Genomic DNA, 22088 nt, shown 5'->3' on the forward strand with positions numbered 1-22088 from the left:
TTTGTATTCCGCCTTTCCCTTTTGAGGATCTAGGTGGGTAACAACAGTCCAATATAATATTTAAAAACAGTAGTAACATGATCCCAATCCCCTAGCCCCTCTCCTTCTGCTAAAATACAAATAAAACATCATACTATATACTAACCTCTTACAGACAGCCAAAATAAAGCTGCTTCGAGTCACAGTGGAGGTATGGTGTTTCAATGATGCATGCGTCCTAGCACCAAAGCCACGCTCTACTCCAGCCTGGAGCGTGGCTTTGCTGTGTGGTGCACTTCGGGACTGCTGTAGGACGCATGGCATCAGTAGAAACACCATACTCCACTGTGACTCGAAGCAGCTTTATTTTGGCTGTCTGTAACAGGCCAATAGCAGTATCACACATTACACCCAGTTGCATAGAGAATGCAGCTAAAATTAGGAAAACGGAAAAATATTTACAGGAGTGGTCATAGGGAGAGACAGTGGGTAGGTGAGCAGTTCAGATTCTCATTCTGGAGGTTAGTCTGGGAAGGCTCACCGGAAGAGATCCGTCTTTATCACCTTTTTAAAGGCCTCTAAAGATGTAATTTGGCAGATCTCCTCCAGCAGGTCGTTCCGCATTTTCGGAGTGGCAGCTTAAAAGGTCCTCTGGGAAGTTGCCACCAGTCTGGTTTTCTTCAGCTGTAGTAGGTTCCTCCTAGAGGACCTGAGTGTGGGGAAGGATTGTATGGGGGGAGGCATTCCCTCAAGTAGTCTGGACCCAGGCCTGTAGGGCTTTATAGGTAATAACCAACACCTTGTACTGAGCCCGGAAGCTAATAGGCAGCCAATGTAGAGATTTTAAGATACGTGTAATAAGTAGCTTTGGGAACATCTACACTGTAGAAATAATGCAGTTTGACACCACTTTACGTGCTGTAGCTCAATCCTATTGAATCCTGGGATTTGTAGTTTTACAAGGTCTTTAGCCTTCCTTGCCAAAGAGTGCTGGTGCCTCACAAAACTATAAATCCCAGGATTCCGAAGGATGGAGCCATGGCAGTTAAAGTGGTGTCAAACTGCATTCTACAGCATAGATGTACTCCTAGACATAAAAGGTACAGCAATAAATAAAAACATGGTTTCCCAAACACACAGTTTAGCTTATTTCCACAGAGGCTAGAATCAACTGTCTAAATTAACATGTTACAGCCTGCTGCAAGAGCTGCTAACTGAATCATTATGAACTGACTTATTATTAAATAATCAAATAAGACTGCCTGTCTAATTCATGATGAACCAGAGTGGTCTGAGCATTGGATCTGACTCTGGAGACCAGGGTTCGAACCCCGCACTCTGCCATGGAAACCTCCTGGATGACTTTGGGCAAGTCACACACTGAGTCTCAGAGGGAGATAAAAGACACCCTCCACATGCACCCCCCAACAAATCCTGTCAAGAAAACCCCATGACCCCACGTTTGCCTTGCGGTTGCCATAACACCTTGAAGGCAAGCAACACATACACATCCAATTCATGAGCTTTGGAAACACAATCTCATTATTTCTTTTAGATATACTGTATAAGAGGTAAACATTTAAGATAAAGGCATATCTACTTCTATAACTAACAATTTCACCCTTACAAAATTAATGTTGTTTTTTTGCTATCAGTCAGCACCAACTATTGTCCAAAGTACAGTGGGACCTTGGTATCCAGTTCCAGGACCTCCTGTGGATACCAAAATCCATGGATACTCAAGTCCCATTATATACAATGACCTAGTAAAATGGTGTCCCTTATATAAAAAGGCCAAATAAAGGTTTGCTTATATAATGGTTGAATCCATGGATTAAGAATCCATGGATACAGAGAGCTGACTGTACCTCGAGTCAAAGTGGCTCTCTTTCAAGAACGCTATTCCCAGACCATTAAATATTATTCTGTCTCCATCATATTTTCTAATCTTGTTTATAAACTAGGTTTCTATTAACTTCTAAAGTAAATGTTGAAGAAATGTCTACAGAATGATGTCTTGACTGCAATGCCCACTTCATAAAAGAGACAAACAACAAAAGGAAACACTGAAATCTTTCCAGAGAAGTGCAAAAATAACTCTTGCTCAGTTCTTTACTCCACTCAGAGGCTTGTATTCAGGTTTCAGCAATTATCAAAGGACACTGGGGTAGTTTGCACAGAACACTAAATTATGGTTTAGTACAATAAACAAAAATGAGTCTGTTTCAAAGTGCTCTGTTCACACACTTCCTCTTCCCACTGCTTTTCCCATCAGACCAGGAGTAGGAATAAACCAGACATCATTTTACTTAAACAGATTGTGCAAAACAGCAAATAAGGAGTAAGGTAAGTTCTAGTTTGCTAAACTAATTTATTTGGCTCCTAACTAGAAGCATTTCAAAAACAACAACAACAGCTAATACGGAATAAGATACTAGGAATCACCTATCTTTCTTTCTCTCCTGTCATTTGCAAACACTGGTGCAACAGATGTTTGAGAGTATGATGGGTTTTTAGTGTAATTGCAAGCAATTAATAGGCACCACAGTTCATGAGATACAAGAGGACAGGTCACTGCCCCAAGAAGCTGACAATCTAAAATAACACAAGAATCAAAAACAGAGGAAAATGTAAAACATTAAGGGAAAATTACAGAGAAAGGATAAACAAATATTAAAAGGACAGTAACAAAATATCACTTCACATACTTTCAGGCTAACTATGGTATACACAGTACTAAGGCAAAGAAATTATAGGGCTATGCCAAAACCGTTATGGAAAAGTTAGGAATGGAGTTAAGATTTGAAGGAAGTGAAAAATGGCGCCTATGTGTTTTTTTTCCTAAGACAAAGGCAGGTAATGCAAAAAGTACTTGGAAAAAATTCAAGCTGTTTAATTAGCAGCTGCAATTCATTGTGAACATTCAAGTTATCTTAACTATTTAACATAAACACAATAACTTCACAGTTAATTATTTGTATTCCACATCTCTTAAGGTCCCTTTTGGAGGCCTGAGATTTTTTTTAGCCCTGTTTGACAATTCAAACTGGAAAAACTAGTTGTAGTTTAATGGTTTCATGCACTCTACTTTTTCTTAATTTAACAGATACTAGGAGTGCCATTAAATTAGTATTACCAGTAAAACCAGTCACCAAATACACAACTAACTGCACAATGACCTTTAACATAAGTTGTCATATGATACATCAGGGAAGGGCAGCTACAAACTAGCTGGCTAAGTACACAGCAACAAAGGATTAAGTGGAATAATCTTCTTAAAGTATCAAATGGAAACTCAGAATCATGCAAAATGCAAAGCTATAAATAATTGGTTTCCTTAAGCAAAGAAAAAAAAATCAAGGCATGTTAATGATTCATGGGTCAATTTCCTCAGATATCCTGTCATTTCTCCCTTTCTCCATCATGTGACCTTGTGCAACTCCACACAAAAGAGCTGAGGCATATGAAAATAACTTGATAGATTTTCCTGCAGTTCCTGGCAGGCTAAGAGGAAGGCATCATGTTTACCAAACATCTGATTTAAAATCACCATCTTTTCTGCCTCTTTCTTGTTACTTCTTTACAGTGCTCCCAATTGATGTTATTTTTAATACAAAAACATCCCCTCATATGTGCCTGCAAATATGCTTTTAAATGGAAGAGAGGCAAACTGAGTTTGTTTAAAAATAAAAAATAAAAAACCCCTCATACATTTGAAAGTTTATCTTAACAACTAATCACAATTGCATAGACAACAACCAATTCTAACTACTGTATACTAAGAAAAAGCAACATATGAATACTAAAAGAAGAAAAAAGGAATATTAAAGCTTTCAAGAAGAGCTGTATTTCTAATGCCAAGGTACAAACCATTTAGCAGGAAGCTGCATAAGGGCCATAGTTTATCTACAGACCTAACTATTTTTTAGAGGACAGTAGTCCCAGAAATGAGTATCCATTCTAATACTGTAAATACCACCAGAATGTCATGTCAGATTGTCAGTTCCCATGCTGTTCTGAAGAGTTCCACTGACTACGCTCTGGAGAAAATGGGAGGAGGAAGAAATTGCAAGGTAGTGTGAGTATCAGTTAAAACCACTTCCCTTCCTATTCTGTTAATGGAAACCACCATGGGTCCAAAGAGCCTTTCATCAGCAGAATGATACTGGCCTTGGAATGCCATAGATTAATCAAATTCTCTAGGGAAGTTAGGCTCATTCTTTGTTCTCCCTTTGGAGGCAGGTTAAGAACTTTCTTTCCCAGCAAGTTTTTGGAAAGCGATTTTAACAAAAATGACTTTTATGGTAGTGTACCGTTTTTTAAGCAAGATTTTGATTGGTTTTAAATTTGTTGCTATTTAATGCTATTTTGTATGTTTAGATGTTTTTAACAACAGTTGACACTCCACATTTGCGACTGACTTTTATAGCTTTGATCAATCACAGATTTGATTCATATGTTCTCTCTAGGAATCTCTAGATCCTCCAGAATGACTCTATTGTCAACCTCTGCCAAAAGTCACACTGAAGGACCTAGACATTCCTAGAGAAAACACTTCTCTAGGCATCTGTAGGTCCTCCAGCACAATTTCATAGTCGACTTCTGGCAGATCTTGACCACAGAATTGCCCTGAAGGATCTAAAGATTCCTAGAGAGTTTTTCTACTTCACGGAAGTCCTGTGCTCCTAACCCCAGCAAATATGGAGGGTCCACTGTACATGTGTTTTATTGTATTCTGCTTTTTTTCTAAGCAGCCTTGAGTTCAAGCTGGGAAAAATGGTGGGATATATATAAAATGATGGATGGATGGCTGAATTAGCCAAATGATTTCTTAAACTGTTCCATGGTACAGGTTTGTAAATTACCACATAATTTCCATTGAATAAATTTGCACATTTTTAGAAATGAGGAGAACTAGTCTTGCCCCTCTCCTTTCAAGCCAAAACACCACATATGACTAATACAGCCATCTGCCAAGCAATATAATTTAGAGTTAAAACCCTTAGCAGAGTTATTTGTAAGAAAAGGTTACTGAGATGTACATTTTATTCTTATTACAGACAGTATAGGTTTGGCCAAAACAGTTTTAAAACCAATCCAGAGAAGCCACAGAAAGAATTAAGAGGTTGATGCAACTTTACCCTCTTGTGGCTGATTCAGGCAACTTTTCATTTCCAGATTTTTAAACATAATGGTAAAATATCCTGGCATTGTCGTTTGAGTGTTAGACAGTGACTCCGGAGACCAGGGACTGATTCCCAGCTTGGCCATGAAACCCACTGGGTGATCTCTGGGCAAGTCACATGCTCTCAGCCTCAAGGGAAGGCAAGGGCAAACCACCTCTGAACAAATTTTGCCAGGAAACCCCATGATAGGTTCACCTTAGGGTCACCATAAGTCGGAAGCGACTTGAAGGCACACAACAACATCTTGAAAAGGCAGCGCAGTGGTATGGAAGAGATTAAATTTTTAATTTTTAAATATAGCTCTGGATAAGAATTCCAGTAGTGTATCAGGGGTAATCCAGTCAGCTCTTTGTATCTGCAGATTATTTATCCATGGATTCAAGCACCCACAGCTTGAAAATATTCTATACAGTCATCCCTCCATATTTGCGGCTTTGATATTTGCGGCTTTGATTATTCACGGATTTCATTAATATGTTCTCTCTAGGACTGACTAGGTCCTCCAGTGCAACTCTGTGGTCAACTTTAACTAAAAGTTGCACTAAAAGACCATTTGTAGCTACTCCAGTGCCATTTTATGGTCAGTGTATGTTGGACATTGACCACAGAGTTGCACTGGAGGACCTAGTGATTCCTAGAGAGGTGTCCTTCAGGTAAAAACATGGTGTTTTTGTTATTTGCGGTTTTCCCATATTCACAGGGGTCTTGTTCCCCTAACCCTAGAGAATATGGAGGGACAACTGTATACACACACACACAGAGAGAGACACAATGCGCCTGCACCATATGCAGGCATGCCATACGCAGCTTCCAGCACGCTCATGCTGCACCCAGCATGGGCTCGTGCCCCATTATTTTCAATGGGGAAGAAGCATATATGCTTTTTCCCTTACGTGGGGTAGTCTGGAACAGATCCCCTGCATAAGGGAAGGGTCCCCTGTGTATATGTGTGTGCGTGTGTGTGTGTGTGTGTGTGTGTGTGTGTGTGTGTATATATATATATATATATATATATATTCCAAAAAGTGTCTGTTACATTTAATGGGACTTGAACAACCACAAATTTCATGGGGGGTCCTGGAACCAAACCCCAGGGCCCACTGTACAAATTTAAACAAAATATGTGAACATTTAGAATGTGGAGTCACATGACTAATCAACAGGGGGAACCATACTGTGCAAAAATACTATGGATATGGCAGTACATAAACACTGAATAGCAGGATATATTCTATTGAGGGAAAGAATTGGCATGTTGCTAGGTCTGGAAGCCAAGCCCTATGAGGGGTGCCTTAGGGAGTTGAGAATGTTCAGCCTGATGATAAGAAGGTTAAGAGGGGACATGATAGTAATGTTTAAATATCTGAAGGGATGTCATACTTGTTTGCTGTTGCTCCAGAGATTAGGACAAGGAGCAACGGATTCAAACTACAGGAAAAGAGATTCCATCTAAATCTCAAGAGGAACTTCCTGATAGTAAGAGCTATTTGACAGTAGAACATACTCCTTCAGAGAGTGGTGGAGTCTCCTTCTTCGGAGGTCTTTCAACAGAGGCTGGATGGCCCTCTGTCGGGAGTGCTTTGATTAGTGTTCCTGCATGGCAGGGGTTGGACTGGGTGGCCCTGTGGTCTCTTCCAACTCTATGATTCTGTGCGTCTATAAGTCTATGGTATGCCACATAGTGAAAATTCACCAAAGAAGCAGGAAGCTTCAACAAATGATGACTATGCAAATGAATAAAAACAGTGGCTGGCATACTGTTCAATCTTAGAAATTTTGCAATTCACATCACTGATTGTGGCATTACCCGAACTGCAAATGTTATCCAAAGCCACTTTAGAAGTCAGGCTGCCACACCAACCAAGCAATCGAGGCAAGCAGGTTACTGAAGAATGATGTGTCTGGCCCTCCCTGCTTCCACCAGTGAGATGCAATGTGATAAGCAGTTGTGACATGATGTTATCACCTAGCAGTAGGGAGAGGGATGCATGATCTTTCAGCATTTGCTAGTACCTCAGAACTCCTTGGTGGGTGTAGCCGCCTGGCTTCTAAGGTGAGTTCTGAGGAGTTGAGGTAGGAGACAGATTAAAAGTATGCAAATGTAGCTATGTTTTCTATGCAGGATCTCAGTCAGCATTCATACCATCTGGATCATTTTAATCATCTGGATTTCTATGTGGAGATAGAACTACCATGTCCTTCAGTGGTTTAAAGAAACCTCTTAAAGTTAACGTTTTAAGAAGTAAAACAGCAAAATATATATTTGAAACTGACTCTGCACGTATCTAAGAAGCATCAAATAAACGTGTAATAGAAACTATTTTATGGTAAAAGACTCTAAACTGTATAAATCTAATGGCTAAAATAATACATTACTCCGCACCTCCACATCTCGGATTCTAAAACAGCATTAACAAATACAGAGAGTGGGGAGGAGAAAAGATAAACAGCAGCATGCTTCCCATTTCTGACAAACACTTGACTGCAGCTGGAGAGAGGCTAAAGTTACCTTGAATATTATGGGGCAGGGCAACAAGAAACATAAGGCACTTAAGCTTCCCATTGTGCCTTCCCTCGCATATGTGTTGTCATTTAATGCTATGCCCTATATATTACCAACACAGTATAAATGTACACTGGACTCCACAGATGTATAATGAAGGCACCAAGGCCTTGAACTCTCTCATTGTGGAATGGTAATTTAGCTCCTACCTATCAAATCAAAAGTATGAAGAGTCTTTAGAGTGTACTTGTGGGATAAGCTACAACAGGGCAAGTCTTTTGCAACTAAATGATAACTCTTTTTGCAGCTAAATTTGAGTTAGCACTGTAGCTCAACAAGCTTTGAGCTCATATCTGTACTATACAATCAGTGCTCAGTCCTAAACATGCAGCAATAAATTAACATGGTGACTTCTTTGAAAACTACCTGGGAGTAAGATCCAATGAAATGAACATACCTAACATCCAAGAAGCCATGTCTAGCAATAACAAGACACAATAATCATGTCATATAATAGTAATCCTAAGAACTGGCACTGAAGGTGCAGGATATATGTATTATAAATAAAAACATGCAACTACAGAAGTGGATGGTGGCATGCCAACAAATAAAACAGCAGAAGGAGCAGGGAATTTCTGCATTAAATATGGGTTTTCCAAAAATGCAGTTAAGTCTCAAAATAGGTAGACCAAGGATTGCATATGCATGCTTCTCTCATGATGCTATGGCACCTTGGGCACACAAATTTTCCTAGCTGTCTCCCCTAAGTATAGATGTTTCTTGGAAAAAGGAGTCTTGCTGTTAATCCAATCCAGAACTACACCTACAGTGTTCCTGAATAGGGCCTGACCTGAATCCAGAATAGAAGCCCTGTAACGCTAGCACAATACAGTATTCATGCTTGGGGCTGCTACTAATAATAGCTAAGCTACAGCATGCTAGAGAGCCTGGTGTTCTGTTTAAAGCTCTGTTCAGGCCTTGCTAGTTAGACCCCTAAAGGAAATTACAATACTACATGTTTAAATTGATACCCCACATTTTAGTGCTAATCCCTGCTTGTTAAGATTAAATCTTCCTTTACCCATAATGGAACTTTTGTGCAGAATAGGCATAGCCTTTATTAAAATTATGGCTCGTACCTATCCCATACAGTTCTTGGCAAAATTTGCTATTTCTAGGTTAATTAAGCTTAGGACTGGAACAACAGAGGCATGTCAGCCAGCAGCAAATCATGCTTAGGGGGACCAGAGGTACTGCTGTAGCCCATTCAATCTCCACAGTAGAAACATGCAGGGAAGTTTCCCCCCCCCCCAACCAACTCTGAGCTCCTGCCAGCTCATTAGGATGATCAGAAAGTGGGCGAGTGAGCATTGGTGCAGAATCTTGCCTGTGTACACCTTTCCTCAGCCAACACTGATGCCTCTTAGAAAGAAAACTAATTTTTCACAGAACACTTTCTATCTTCCCTAATGCACATCATGCCTACCAGCCATGCAGAGGAGCAGGGGTCCTGTGGTACACTTGAGAACTAAATGCATTCATCGTGCCACAAGCTGTATCATAAATGAATGTAAAAATTATACATGTATTATAGTATGAGAACTGCCAGATTATGAGATTCAATACTCCACAGGCCATTTACAGCTTGAGGCCATATGTTAAGAATGACACAAGTCCTTGTGCATCCTTCCTGGCCTGTTTTCCAAAATAGGATCCCTCAGGATGGGAATCTTTTACCCGGAAAGCTTGGACTTGTGTGTGTGTGTGCGCGTACAGGGTAATCAGATGTTATAACTGCAAAGGTAGACAAGGCACCTCAAAATGTAGGCACATTCAAGCAAAATTGGAGGACATGACCAAATAAAAGCTAAAACACACTCCTTAGGCTCACTTAAAATTGAGGACATTTTGCATTTTTCCTGGGCAGAAAGCTGACATGTAGGACATGTCCTGGAAAGGTAGACGTCTGGTCAACCCAGAATATGGGTAGTAAGTGGAACAAGATATTGAGTTCTCAACTCTAGATACAAGCAATACACACACACACACACATATATATTTCCTGCTTTGTGGGGCTGGCTTAATAAAGGTATTAGCACCACTGGGAATAACTAGCCCTTATCTTTAACAGGGCAGGTCTCATTCCCTAATACCAGCAGGAGCCTCACTGTGGCCAAGACTCCTGTCCTGGAAAAGGAGGACATCTAGTTACCCTGTTTGTGTGTGTATGCAGTGTGTATATGTCTGCATGTTCCATAATACACACACACACACACACACATATACATACATACATATATTGTATATTAAGCCAACCCTTGCTCTGTGGGGCTGTCCTAATAAAGATCCCCGCACCATAGGGAATAACCATCTCTAAAAGGCATTATTCCTAAATGCCCCCAACAGGCGAGGGCCCAGGGGATCCTGGGAATGGTAGTTTCCCCGCGGCCCGCTGCCTTCCCCTAGTTCTCACCCACCCTGCAGGGCCCGTCCGGGAAGAAGACGGCCAGCGGGAGGTTGCAGGCGATGAGGGCGGTGGGCAGGTCGTGCAGCGACATCGTCGTCTCCATGCCCACGAAGGTCCACTCCAGCGGGTCCTCCTCCGCCACGGCCACCGCCTCCGCCTCGTCCTCCGCCTCCTCACCAGCCCCCTCAGGCTCCTCTTCCCCCTGGCCGCCTTCGCTCTCCTCCTCCCTCCGACAGCCGCCCCCCAAGGCTTCCATGCCGGCTGAGCGGAGGAGGAGGAGAAGGAGGAGCCTCCGTGGCCGACTGAGGGAAGGAGCGAGGCAGCCAGAGGCCTTAACTCTTTCCCTGAGGAGGCGCCCAGGCCTCAGATCCCCCGCCTGAGCCAATCAAGCCGCTCAACAAGTGACCCGTCTCCAAGTGGCTAGGCTTTGCGGCGGCCATTTTGTGGGAGAGCATCAAGGGCGATGCCCGCCTCTGAGGCCTAGTACTACTACTACACTCGTCCCTGTGGAAAAACCGCAAATAGCAAAAACACTATCATGCAGATGATGATGATTATAATTATTACCACTGCACTACACTCTTAAAATGGGGGCTAACCCCACTTTAACTGCCCTGGATGCCTCCTGTTGCATTCTGGGACTTGTAGTTTAGGAAGGGGACTCTGGCTGCCTCTGTCCTGTTGCATTCTGGGACTTGTAGTTTAAGAAGGGTCGTTTGGAATATTATTCAGCCAGAGAGGTCTTATAGGCCTCGCTGAACCACAAACTCCCACAATGCAACAGGAGGCTGTAAAAATGCATTAGCCCTGTTTTAAAAGTGTATTGAAGTGGTCCCCAAACTGCGTTTTTTTAAGGGATTTTGGACTTCAGCTCCCAGAATTCCAGGCTATTGGCTGAGGCTTATGGGAGTCCAAAAGGTCTTAAAGAGGCACAGTTTGGGGACCAATGTTGTAGTGCAATAATCTGCACTCATCTAGGGTTGCCATAATTGTCCACTTTTACCAGGGACAAAATGTGGAACAAATTCGAGACCAAACTGTTGGACAACTGCAGGGCAAAACTCAACCCAAAATGTAGGACATTGAAGAAAAATGGTAGACCTTAAATGTCATCCCTCCATATTTGCAGATTTGATTATTCACAGATTTGATTAATATGTTCTCTCTAGGAATATATAAGTCCTCCAATGCAACTCTATAGTCAACTTTAAATAATCAGCAACAAATCATTCACAGGATTTCACCACGAATGAATTGTTGCTGGTTATTCCCAGGATAAGTCATCTTTAATCACGATACATGTAAAAATCTTCACTGCAATTGTGTGAATATCACTAGATAATGCCTGTTTAAACCCCTGATTTTCCCCATGTGTGATAAACTCCATAGTTAAAGACTTTTCCTGCCTTGGATCAAAGACTGATCAGAAAAAGAGGCTGCAGCCAAGAAACAAGCAGCCTAGGAATGGGAAGGGCAGCTATGAAATAACTAGATAAGCTCCTAAAGCATAAAAGATACAACTGGGCACTGAAGTTAGAATTGTACAAGCCATTGTGTTCCCCATCACCCTGGACAGTGAAGAAAGCAGATAGAAAGAAAAGGACTCATTTGATTTGTGATGCTGGAGAAGAGTGCTGAGGATACCATGGATGGCCAAAAAGACAAATGAACAGATCTAGACTGAACTCTCCCTGGAAGCAAAGATGCCAAAACTGAGGCTGTTATATTTTGGCCACATCATGAGAAGGCATGACTCACTCAAAAAAGACAATAATGTTAAGGAAGATAGAGAGTAGTAGAAAGAGAGGAGTGGCACATGCCAGAGAGATAGATGTAGGGCAAAAATAGACAGCCTTTTAAAACTGGCTTCTAGCTGGCTTGGGGGTGTGGTGTTTAGACACCCCCGACTCACCCGGAAGCCACACTGGCGATTACATGCTGGCTGGCTTCCAAGCAACTTGGGGGCATGGCATTCAGATGTCACTCGCCCCAGGGCTGGTGAAAAGCTGGCTCTAGAGGTGAAGGGATGTGCCTTTTTTCCACCCCAAATAGGAGCAGATTTTTTCTGTTCCTATTTCGGGCAGAGGCTGGCTGGATTGGGGCCGCAGCGTGTGGTTGCCGTGGCCCCAATCCAGCTCTTTCAGGGACAGTGTCATGCCACCCCTTTAGAGCCATCTGTTTCTCTCCTCAGTCTGGGAGGACATGAGCCTGGGCCTGCAAGAAATATGCAGAGCAGTTGAGGACAGTAGGGCTTGGAGATGTCTCTTCCACAGGATTGCTGTGAGTCAAGGCCAACTTGAGAGCAGTTAACAACAACAACAAAAACATATACAGTCCAACCTAAGCATTTGTGGCTTTGACTTCTGTGGATTTGACAAATATGTTCTCTTTAGGAATCTCTAGGTCCTCCTGTGCAGCTCTGCCAGAAGATGACCATAAAGTTAGGTTAGCGATTACTAGAGAAAACTTCTGTAGGCATTTGTAGGTCCTTCAGCCTGATGGTATGGTCCAAATTCTTGCCACTGTTGACCATAGAGTTGTGCTGGAGGCCCTAGAGATTCCTAGAGAGGTGTTTTTGCAAATTTAAAAAAAGTGTTTTATTTTTATTTGTGGTTTTTTCCCCCCACTTGCACAGGGTTCCTGTGCTCCTAACCTTTGCAAATGTGGAGAGCACACCATATACTTTATTCATTTTCATTGAAGTATTTACTTGTCATCTCTCTCAGCCCACCTCATCTCCTGAGGTGAGCTGCATCAAGTAAAAACATAGCAGGTATATGCGGGCTGAAACCTTTTTTAAAAAAGTTTAAAAAATATTTTCTGAAGGTTTCCAAAACGTCACAACAGTATCTGAGTGCCCATCCTTCATAAAACAGATACGAATCACTGCTGAGTGGTTTGGATGTGTATAAATGATTTATTTGGCCAAGGAAGACATCAACAGTACTTAGCAGATGGCAGTGGGAAGGAATACTTGATACACTCTGTTCTCACAGCAAAGATAGTTGCTTAAGCATCCCACTTTAGCTCCTTCTTTGGCAACTGTATATGAAGCTCACAGTAACAATTCACTTTTTGATAATGTAACTGCTATTCAGGATAGAATTCTAATATACATATGGGAGCAAGCCCCATTGCCCAGAGTTGGACATACTTCCAAAACATGCATTAGGCAGTTCTACGCATTTTCAAATTGTTGAAGCTAATGGAACAAATGCAACATGGTGAGTGGGAAGCAGAAAGCTGTGATGGCCACTAGTTTTGACCATTTTAAAAGAGGATTTGGCACAGATGGAGAAAACGGACAAGGCCATCAATGACTGGATCATAATGGTTGACTATTACCTCCAGTGTTGGAGACACATTCCAGATTGTTCTAAAGAAGCAAGATCTCATGATACAGCTACTTGGGTTTTGCTGTTTATGGTTACCTCCTTGCCTATTCATTCTATTCTCTGTTTTGGACTGAGGGAGTAACATCAAGTCCCATTAAATACAATGGCATTGTAAAATGGTGTCTCTTATATAAAATGGCAAAATCAAGGTTTGCTTTTTGGAATTTATATATTTACATATTTTAAAAAAATATTTTGAAGCTATGGTTGAATCCATGGATAAAGAACGCCTGGCTACAGAGGGCTGACTGTATTGTGCAGGAGAACATGGTTGATTAGAACTGGGTAGCAATACTCCAAGTAAAGTGTTGTAGTTTTTATTTTGACATGGTTTATAAATTCATAGTTTTGCCATTATCTAGACACCTAATATCTACAACTATGTTGTTTATTGTTGTTCTTTAATCTTCCTTTGGCTATGTTACTTTGTTAACACGGTGGAACCTCACTATCCACAGGCTTGCCATCTGCAGATTTGAACATCTGCAGACGGCAAGGCCCATTGTCCTAAATGGCAGCACATGCATGCAGCCACACGAGCGGCCATGCATACATCACACCAACATTAATGGCAATGGGACTTGAGATCAAGAATGGATATGTATCCCTGCGGATATGAAGATCCGACTATATTAATTGACTTGTCCTCACATTAATTTTAGCCTTGTGCTGAAGTATCATTCTGCACTTCTATAATAACATTTAGCAGGCCTCTCATCAAAAGGGTGGCTCCAACAAATGAAATGCTATCCAACGTACAGAAAGATTTGCCTTACCTGGGAGCAAAATCTATTTCATTAGTAGGTTTTCGCCTGGAAACTTAGAATATTTACCCCTTGAAAGAGCCTGGAATATTATTCATATGATTATTTTGATACAGTGTTACAGAGTGTTCAAAAGCATGTTTGTTTGGAAGCAAGTTTTACTGAGTTCAAGAGGCATGACCTAGATATGCAAATATTTAGGACTGCACCACTGGGCAAATAACTATAACTCAGAACTTGAAAATGGGACAAGAGATTTTTTTTGGAAGGATACATACTGGAAATCTCAACCAGTTTTTAATTTATATTGTACAGTATTGCTATAGTAGAAAATAAACAACTGTAATCTTAAAAAAGCAAAGCAAAACATATTTCAAATCTATTATCAAACACCGCCACCTAGTGGTTGCTAAGGGAGTATACAAATGGCAATAGTTTACCCCAAGATTTTGTTCCTTATCAGGTAAAGTAGGCACTCATCAGAAGAGGAAAAGCCATTCCAAAGGCAGATTCCACTTCCTGTACCAGGACAAAGACATGACATATGGCACCATTTTCAGTGGGATTGCTTTTACACAATACAATAGATAGTAAGGTCTATAATAGTATACAAATAGAGTAAATGCTGATAAGACTATCTTTGTTTGCATCTGATTCCCCACATCAAACACTCAAAGGAACCCAAGAATGAAAGCTTGATGCTATTGTATAGAGGGGTTGCTATGTATTCAATTTATATGGAGGAAATGCCATCTAAACAGCTGTCTAATAGAAGAGTATGAATGTTATCAAGCCTCCCTTCTCACCCACCTGCATTCCATTATTTTATCTGCTCTTACTTTGTGTGTCCTGTTGAACTTTTCACCCTTCTTTCTAATGTTTGAACCATGATTCAGTATGAACCCTCTTCCTTTTTTTCCTCTTTTCTTTCCTTGTTTCCTTTCTTTACATCCTATTTACCTTGAGGGGGTGGAGGGTATTTTGTCTACCACTGGGCTAGCTACTCTGACCCCAAACTAGGAAGGAATTTGTTACAAGCAACCTAGTTAACTCTGTTTACTGTTTGGGTAACAAAGATACCTTGAAGTTGCATTCAAAAGTAATACAAGTAATAATCAAGTTATCTTTATTGGTTTAACAACTAACATTTTATAGTTTCTATTAAATATTATTTCTAAAGGGAATTTCTAGGCATTTTTACAGGTACTGAACTTTTTTCATGTTTTATGCCATTCTCATCAATCCCAGGGATTCCCTCCTCTCCAGTAATGGAAAGTAATACAGATCAAAATATGCTACTTTATAAAACACTACTGTGAGTTCTGACAACAAACAAGAAACACCAGCAAGCTGTTTTTTAAAAGTAATTTTCCAAATTTTCCTCTTACAAAACATGGAAGCTGTTCTGTTGTATTAGCCTAAACATTGGAATGATTATGGAGAAATTGAGAGAATCTCAGATTCAGAATTCCAAGTTCATGAGCAACTTTTGCTACTTTCAACAGTGCTAGATACTATCTTTGCTTACTAGGCTTTTCAATAATTATTGCCTGATATATTCTTTCCGCCTTGTTTGTAAGCTATTTTGTATTTAACGCTGTATTTTGTTGTTGTTGTTATCCCCCCCCTCCGCGAACAGCAAGATTAGCTGCAAAATCAAACTACAACTGTAAGAAATAAAATTAATTATGCTGCAGCTTAGTTTGGAGTTCTCAGATTCTCTTGGCTGAAAAGAAGAGCTTTTATGCTCAGGTATGCAAATACAAAACCTCTTGAAATCCTTGCTAGTAAACCTAAAGTCATTTAAACTGCCATAATGTTAAGCGCCAAGAATAGCGTGCTTGAAATGTTGTGAAGGTGCTTGCTAATGCTAATTGTTCTTCATGCTCCTCCATTATCCCACTGCCTCTTTCTACTCATACAAATACTTTTCTTCCATCTTGTGAAGCAAACTCCTTCTCAGCAGGATGAATTTAAGCAGCTGGGAAGGGAGCTGATTGCCCCTAAGCAGCTTACGGAGGGGGAGCTGAGAACGTTATACACAGATGGCGTCCTTTTTCTTTTCTTTTCTTTTTTGCCTTGCTGATTTTAGACACTAACTAAACATAATACAGGTCAAGTGTTCTTTGTCTGTTGAGAGCCAGCATGGCTTAGTGGTTTGAGTGTTGGACTACGACTCTGGAGAGCAGGGTTTGATTCCCCACTCGGCCACGAAACCCACCTTGAGCAAGTCATATGCTCTCAGCCTCATAGAAAGGCAATGGCAAACCTCCTCTGAATAAATCTTGCCAAGAAAACCCCATGATTGGTTCCCCTTAGAGTCACCATAAGTAGGAAATGACTTGAAGGCATACAACAAGAACATCATTTGTCCAAAACCCTGAAATACTCCATAATCTGAAATTGTCCACATGGGTGGCTGAGACAGTGACTCCTTTGCTTTCTGACAATTCAAGGTATACATTTTTGTTTCTTATTAACAATATTGTGTATAAAATTACCTTCAGGCTATGTGAATAAGATGTACCTGAAACATAAATGAATTTCATGTTTAGATTTGGGTTCCATCTCCAAGATACCTCATTATGTATAGGTAAATTTTCCAAAATCCAAAACACTTCTGCTCCCAAGCATTTTGGATAAAGGCTACTCAACCTGTATGATGAAGTGCACCACTCAGTCTAAAATTGTACAGTTTGACTATGGGGCTTGAGTTCTAGGGCATAACAGCCCAATTTTCAATCCTCCCCTTCCCCCCTTATCTGCCCAAGCAATCAGTGTACAAATATATACAAAACAGGAGGTCTGCGCAGCCTTTCCAAGCTCTCCCATTTTAGCTCACGCAAGGCATGCGCTCAGCAAGCTTTTATTCCATGACAGAACAGAGAGTCACAGATGTCCCATTCCACACCACAGTCTTATGTGGCCCTGTGTGTACTCTGTTATGCCTCATGGAGTTTAGTTCCTGTCTGGCTATGTCACTATGCCATTGTCAATGGACTGAACCAAATCCATAGTAAACACTAAATAATAGTTCTTTTTCAATCAGTTTCCCTGCCTAAAAACCCTATAATCAATCAAATCTATATAAACAACTATAATCATGCTCACTGTAACACGGATTGTCATAGGCCAATCCTGAAACCATTATGCCATGCTGGCTCGCCATCAAGACCTAAAACGCAAGAAATACTGTGAATTTGGGTTCAAAAGTAGGTTAAACTGCATCTGGAAGATAGGTACCCAGACAACTCATGACAGAGACGTGTCTGAAGAGGACACAATGTTCTTATTTTTCATATGACAACCTAACTGATAAGTCTGCTCTCTATGCTGGACAAAAAGACTCGGTGAAAAAACTAAACCAGTAAAAATCTGTCACAAAGAAGGAAACATTCCACTTTCCTATGACATTCTGCTGTTGACCTGAAAGTCCTTGGTCTTCAGTAAAAGGACTTCAAAGGAATTCTTCAATCTGAGACAGCTCCACTGGTATTTATCAGCAGGTTGGATTGCCTTTGTTTTACTTTAGGACTCTGTCCAAAAAACAGCCTTTTTATCCCACTACAGGTGCTACATTAGCATAGCAAAGCTAAGAAGATAGTATTATCACCAGTTACTGTTGTTGTGAAGGTAGACATTTTAGCTTCAAGAAATACTGCAAACTGTTCTTGAATTTCATGTCCTTTTCTATAGCCCCCTTCCCTCCAATTAATGGGCTCTAGTCCCACCACTAGTCTTAACTTAATGGTTTTATTTAATTGTTATTATTAATTTAAAATATTTATTAACAATTTTTATGCCCATTAATGCTCCTATAACTCACATACAATGCAGTTTTAAAAAACAAAAGTTTATATGGAACAATACAGTTTGGGCTGCCATTGAAAACTCAGCCGAAATACAACCAACTTGCTGTTTGGTGCAAATGTGTCTGAAAAACCTCCCACATTTGTAGGTTTTTTCTAGTTTTAAATCCTGTTTCTGAGCAGGATTCATCTAGTGTTAGAAGGTCCATAGAGGAAGACAAATCCCTTCTGAACAAATCTTGCCAAGAAAACCTCATTATAGTCAGAAACAACTTGAAGGCATACAACAATGAAACCAATAAATATGGCTTCATTTTATAAAGAAACACTGGCACTTGTCTTCTATGGTATATAAATAAGTCCTACATTATTGGTCCTCCCTTCCTCAAATATGATTATGTCTAGCTCATAAAGAAGCAGAGACCTCTTTTTTTTACTTATGCCATTGATCATGTCTGACATGTATAAGGGAGGTTTTTTACAGGGATATTATTCTGTGCCATTAAATAAGTTTTGTTTTATGGTAACCTTATGAGAGACCTCCAAAATATGTTGTCATTAACAGTAGTATTTACATCTTGCAAACTCAAAACCATGGTTTCCTTTATTAATTCAATCAATCTGTAATGCAATATTTCCCTTTCTCTACTGTCTTCAACTTTCCCCAACATTTCTAATGATGTCTGACCAAATAGTGGATGATTTCAGGCTTGAATTATTCTCAGATCTGTTCATTTGTATTTTTAGTTGTCCATGGTCTACAAAACTCTTCTCCAGGACCACATTTTAAATTAGTAGATATTCCCCCCACCCTGCACATTTTCTTCATTGTCCAGTTTTCACAACCATACACAGAAAATGGAAATACCATGGCACAAAGTATGCTGATTTTGGTACTCGATTATTTATCTTTCACTTAAGGATCTTATCTAGATTCTTTATAACTGTCCTTCCAAGTCTTAGACTTTATCCACACTGCAGAAAAAATCCAGTTTGGCATCTCTTTAACTGAATTCTGGGAACTGTAGTTTTGAGAGATTTCTGTGTTAGAAAGCACTGGTATCACAACATAGTATAATTCCCAGAATTCCATAGCATTGAGATGTAGCCTTAGTTGTCTTCCAATTTCTTGACTACAGTCTTCCATTCTGACTGACAACCCATCCTAGGTATAGAAAATCTTCAGTAATTTTGTTGTCTTTCATCAGCTTTAAGTCTTCTGTAGTCGTTCTTTTTATCTTTTCGTCTTTAGCCACAACCCTTAACTTTGCCGGTAGTTATTCCAAAATAGCATAATCGTCTCTGCTATTTTTTGCTAGTAGTATGGTAATACTTGCATATATTACATATTTCTTCCTCTAGTTTTTCTATCCTATTCGGTCAATATACTGTGAAACCAAACTAATTTAAAAAAATACTGTGAAAAGTCATTTACTGACCTGTCTGTTAAACAGATCCCTATATTGATGTCCTACATTCTTCTCCTTCAGGCAAAGGTAATTTTTAAACTCCTATCACTTTGTCTGACTCTAACAAGTATTTGTAAAACTAATCTATTGTTTCATGGAACACTCCTGAACTTTCGTGAGCAAATATTGTTAATCTCAGTAAGACTGTTGGAGTTTGTCCTTGAAATTCTCTCTCTCATTTGGTTCCCACTCCAATGTTAGTTTCAGTCTTCATATTTTTCTACAGTCTTTATTATTTAAATTATTCCTTCAAGGCAAAGTCTCTCTAACACAGTTAACAAATAAGGAAATAGGAACAAAAACATGCAGTTAAATAAGACAACTGTGGAAAGATGGGATTTTGTCTGATTTAAGATGAGATTGTATTTATTTATCAGCTATGTTTATAATCTGTCCTTCCACCAATGTGTTAAAGATGACATACATGACTTACTTATTCCCCATTTTATCATCACAACAACCCTGTGAAGTAAGTCAAGCTGAGAAAATGTGACTGGACCAAAGTCATCTAGGCTGCATCTGCATTTCAGAAATAATGCAGTTTGACACCACTTTAACTGAAATGGCTCAATGCTATGGCATTCTGGGAACTGTAGTTTGTTGTGGCACCAAAATTCTCTTGAGAGAGACAGCTAAATGTCTCACAAAACAGTTCCCTGAATTCCGTAGCATTGAGCCATGGCAGTTAAAGTGGTGTCATACTGAATTATTTCTGCAGTGTAGATGCAGCCATATGAACTTCAGTTTTTCAAGTCCCACTTTAACCATTACTCCACATTGGCCCTTGTTATTGTTCATTGCCATCAAATGGGCTTTAATTTATGGTGGCCCTATGAAGGATAGACCTTGAAGACACTCTTGTGATCAAGTACACTGCTCAAGTCCAGCAAACCCAGGGTTATGGCTTCTTTGATTGAGTCTATCGCCATGGAATTCAGTCTTCCTCTTTTTTCCTACTGTTTCCACTTTATGAACCATTGACATCTTTTCTAATAATCACATTACCACATGATATGGCCAAAGTACAATCAGGCTTGATTTGCACTAGGACCCATTTATTTATATTTTTTGGCAGTCCATGGTATCTCCAGCACTACACTTTAAATGGATTGATTCACAACCGTACATAGAGATCGGAAATATTATGTCATGGATGATGCTGACTTTGCTGTTTAATTATATATCTTTACATTTGAGGGTCTTACCTAGTTCTTTCATAACTGCCCAGTTCCTAGGGTTTCCGCCTGATTTCTTGACTACAGTCTCTATTTTAACGACTGAGCCAAGGTATAGAAAGTCTTTGACTATTTCATTATCTTCATCATCCACTTTAAAGTCATGTAAATAATCTGTGGTCATTATTTTTGGCTCTTCATGTTCAGCTGTAATCCTGCTTTTGCATTTTCGTTCTTTTCCTCAATAGTTGTTCCATATTTTTGATATTTTCTACTAGTAGAATGGTATCATAGACTCATAGAATCATAGAGTTGAAAGAGACCACAAGGACTATCCAGTCCAACCCCCTGCCAAGCAGGAACTCTCAATCAAAGCATCTTAAATTTTCCTTCCTCCAGTTTTCACACTTGCTTCCTTTGAGTCTAATCCAGCTTTACATATGCTTTGTTTTGTTTAGATAGATAGGGGGGCAAAATGCAGCCTTTGTCCCCTTGTCAATTGTAAACTAGTGTGTTTTGCTATATTCTGTCTTGACAACGGCCTCTTGTCTTGCGTATAGGTTACACATCACAGTGATCAAATGTTGTGGCAAACACATTTCTTTTAGAGCACTCCATAGTTTTTCATTATATACACAATCAAAGGTTTTGCAGAAATCTATAATGCTCAGACTAATTTACTTTCAAAATTCCATTGGTGCATGGTACATTCCATTTTCCAGCATATGTTTTGGAATATGCCTCTTCCTTTTCTGAACCTAGCTTGGACATCCAGCATTATTTGCTCCATATCTGGTAAAAGTCATGTTAAAGCTGCCTCTTCCCACTAAAAATGTGTAGGAGAATAATGAAAGGCAGCTTTAACATGACACCTTCCAGATGTTTGGGATCACAAACCTGATTAGTCACCATGCTTACAAGGGATGATGGAAACTGGAGTTCTAAACATCCAGAAGACACCCCATTAGGGGAACACTACTATAAAAGATTTCCAAACAATATAGATGGCCACTAGGAGCCTTATCACACTAGACGAATCCCACTCAGAAAAGGGATTTTAAAAGCAGGAAAAAAAAGTGAGACATTGGATGTTTTTCAGACGCACTTGCAACAAACAGCAATAAAGCAAACAGAAAGTGGACAAAAATGACACCTTTTTACTTTTGGGAAGTTCCCAAAAGTAAAAAGGTGTAGTTTTTGTCTACTGTCTGTTCACTTTATTTTCGCCTTACTGCTGTTTGGAAGAAACATCGTCTGAAAAACATCCTGCATTTGCAGTTTTTTTCTACTTTTAAATCCCATTTCTGAGCAGGATTCATCTATTATGATAAGGTCCTAGGT

The 22088-nt window shown here is 39.9% G+C and overlaps 1 protein-coding gene across 1 annotated transcript in view; it reads right to left on the bottom strand.

Annotated features, from left to right (window-relative positions):
• The window catches only part of RCAN1 (regulator of calcineurin 1), a 52136-nt gene extending 41461 nt beyond the window's left edge, over positions 1 to 10675 (bottom strand). Inside the window, exon 1 of the mRNA XM_042458426.1 lies at positions 10146 to 10675. Within this exon, the coding sequence (XP_042314360.1) occupies positions 10146 to 10391 (246 nt within the window). The 5' untranslated portion in view covers positions 10392 to 10675. The remainder of the gene's footprint in view (positions 1 to 10145) is intronic.
• Positions 10676 to 22088: the final 11413 nt, after the last annotated feature.

Source organism: Sceloporus undulatus, chromosome 3 (assembly GCF_019175285.1).
Source record: "Sceloporus undulatus isolate JIND9_A2432 ecotype Alabama chromosome 3, SceUnd_v1.1, whole genome shotgun sequence".
Classification (NCBI taxonomy): Eukaryota; Metazoa; Chordata; class Lepidosauria; order Squamata; family Phrynosomatidae; genus Sceloporus; species Sceloporus undulatus.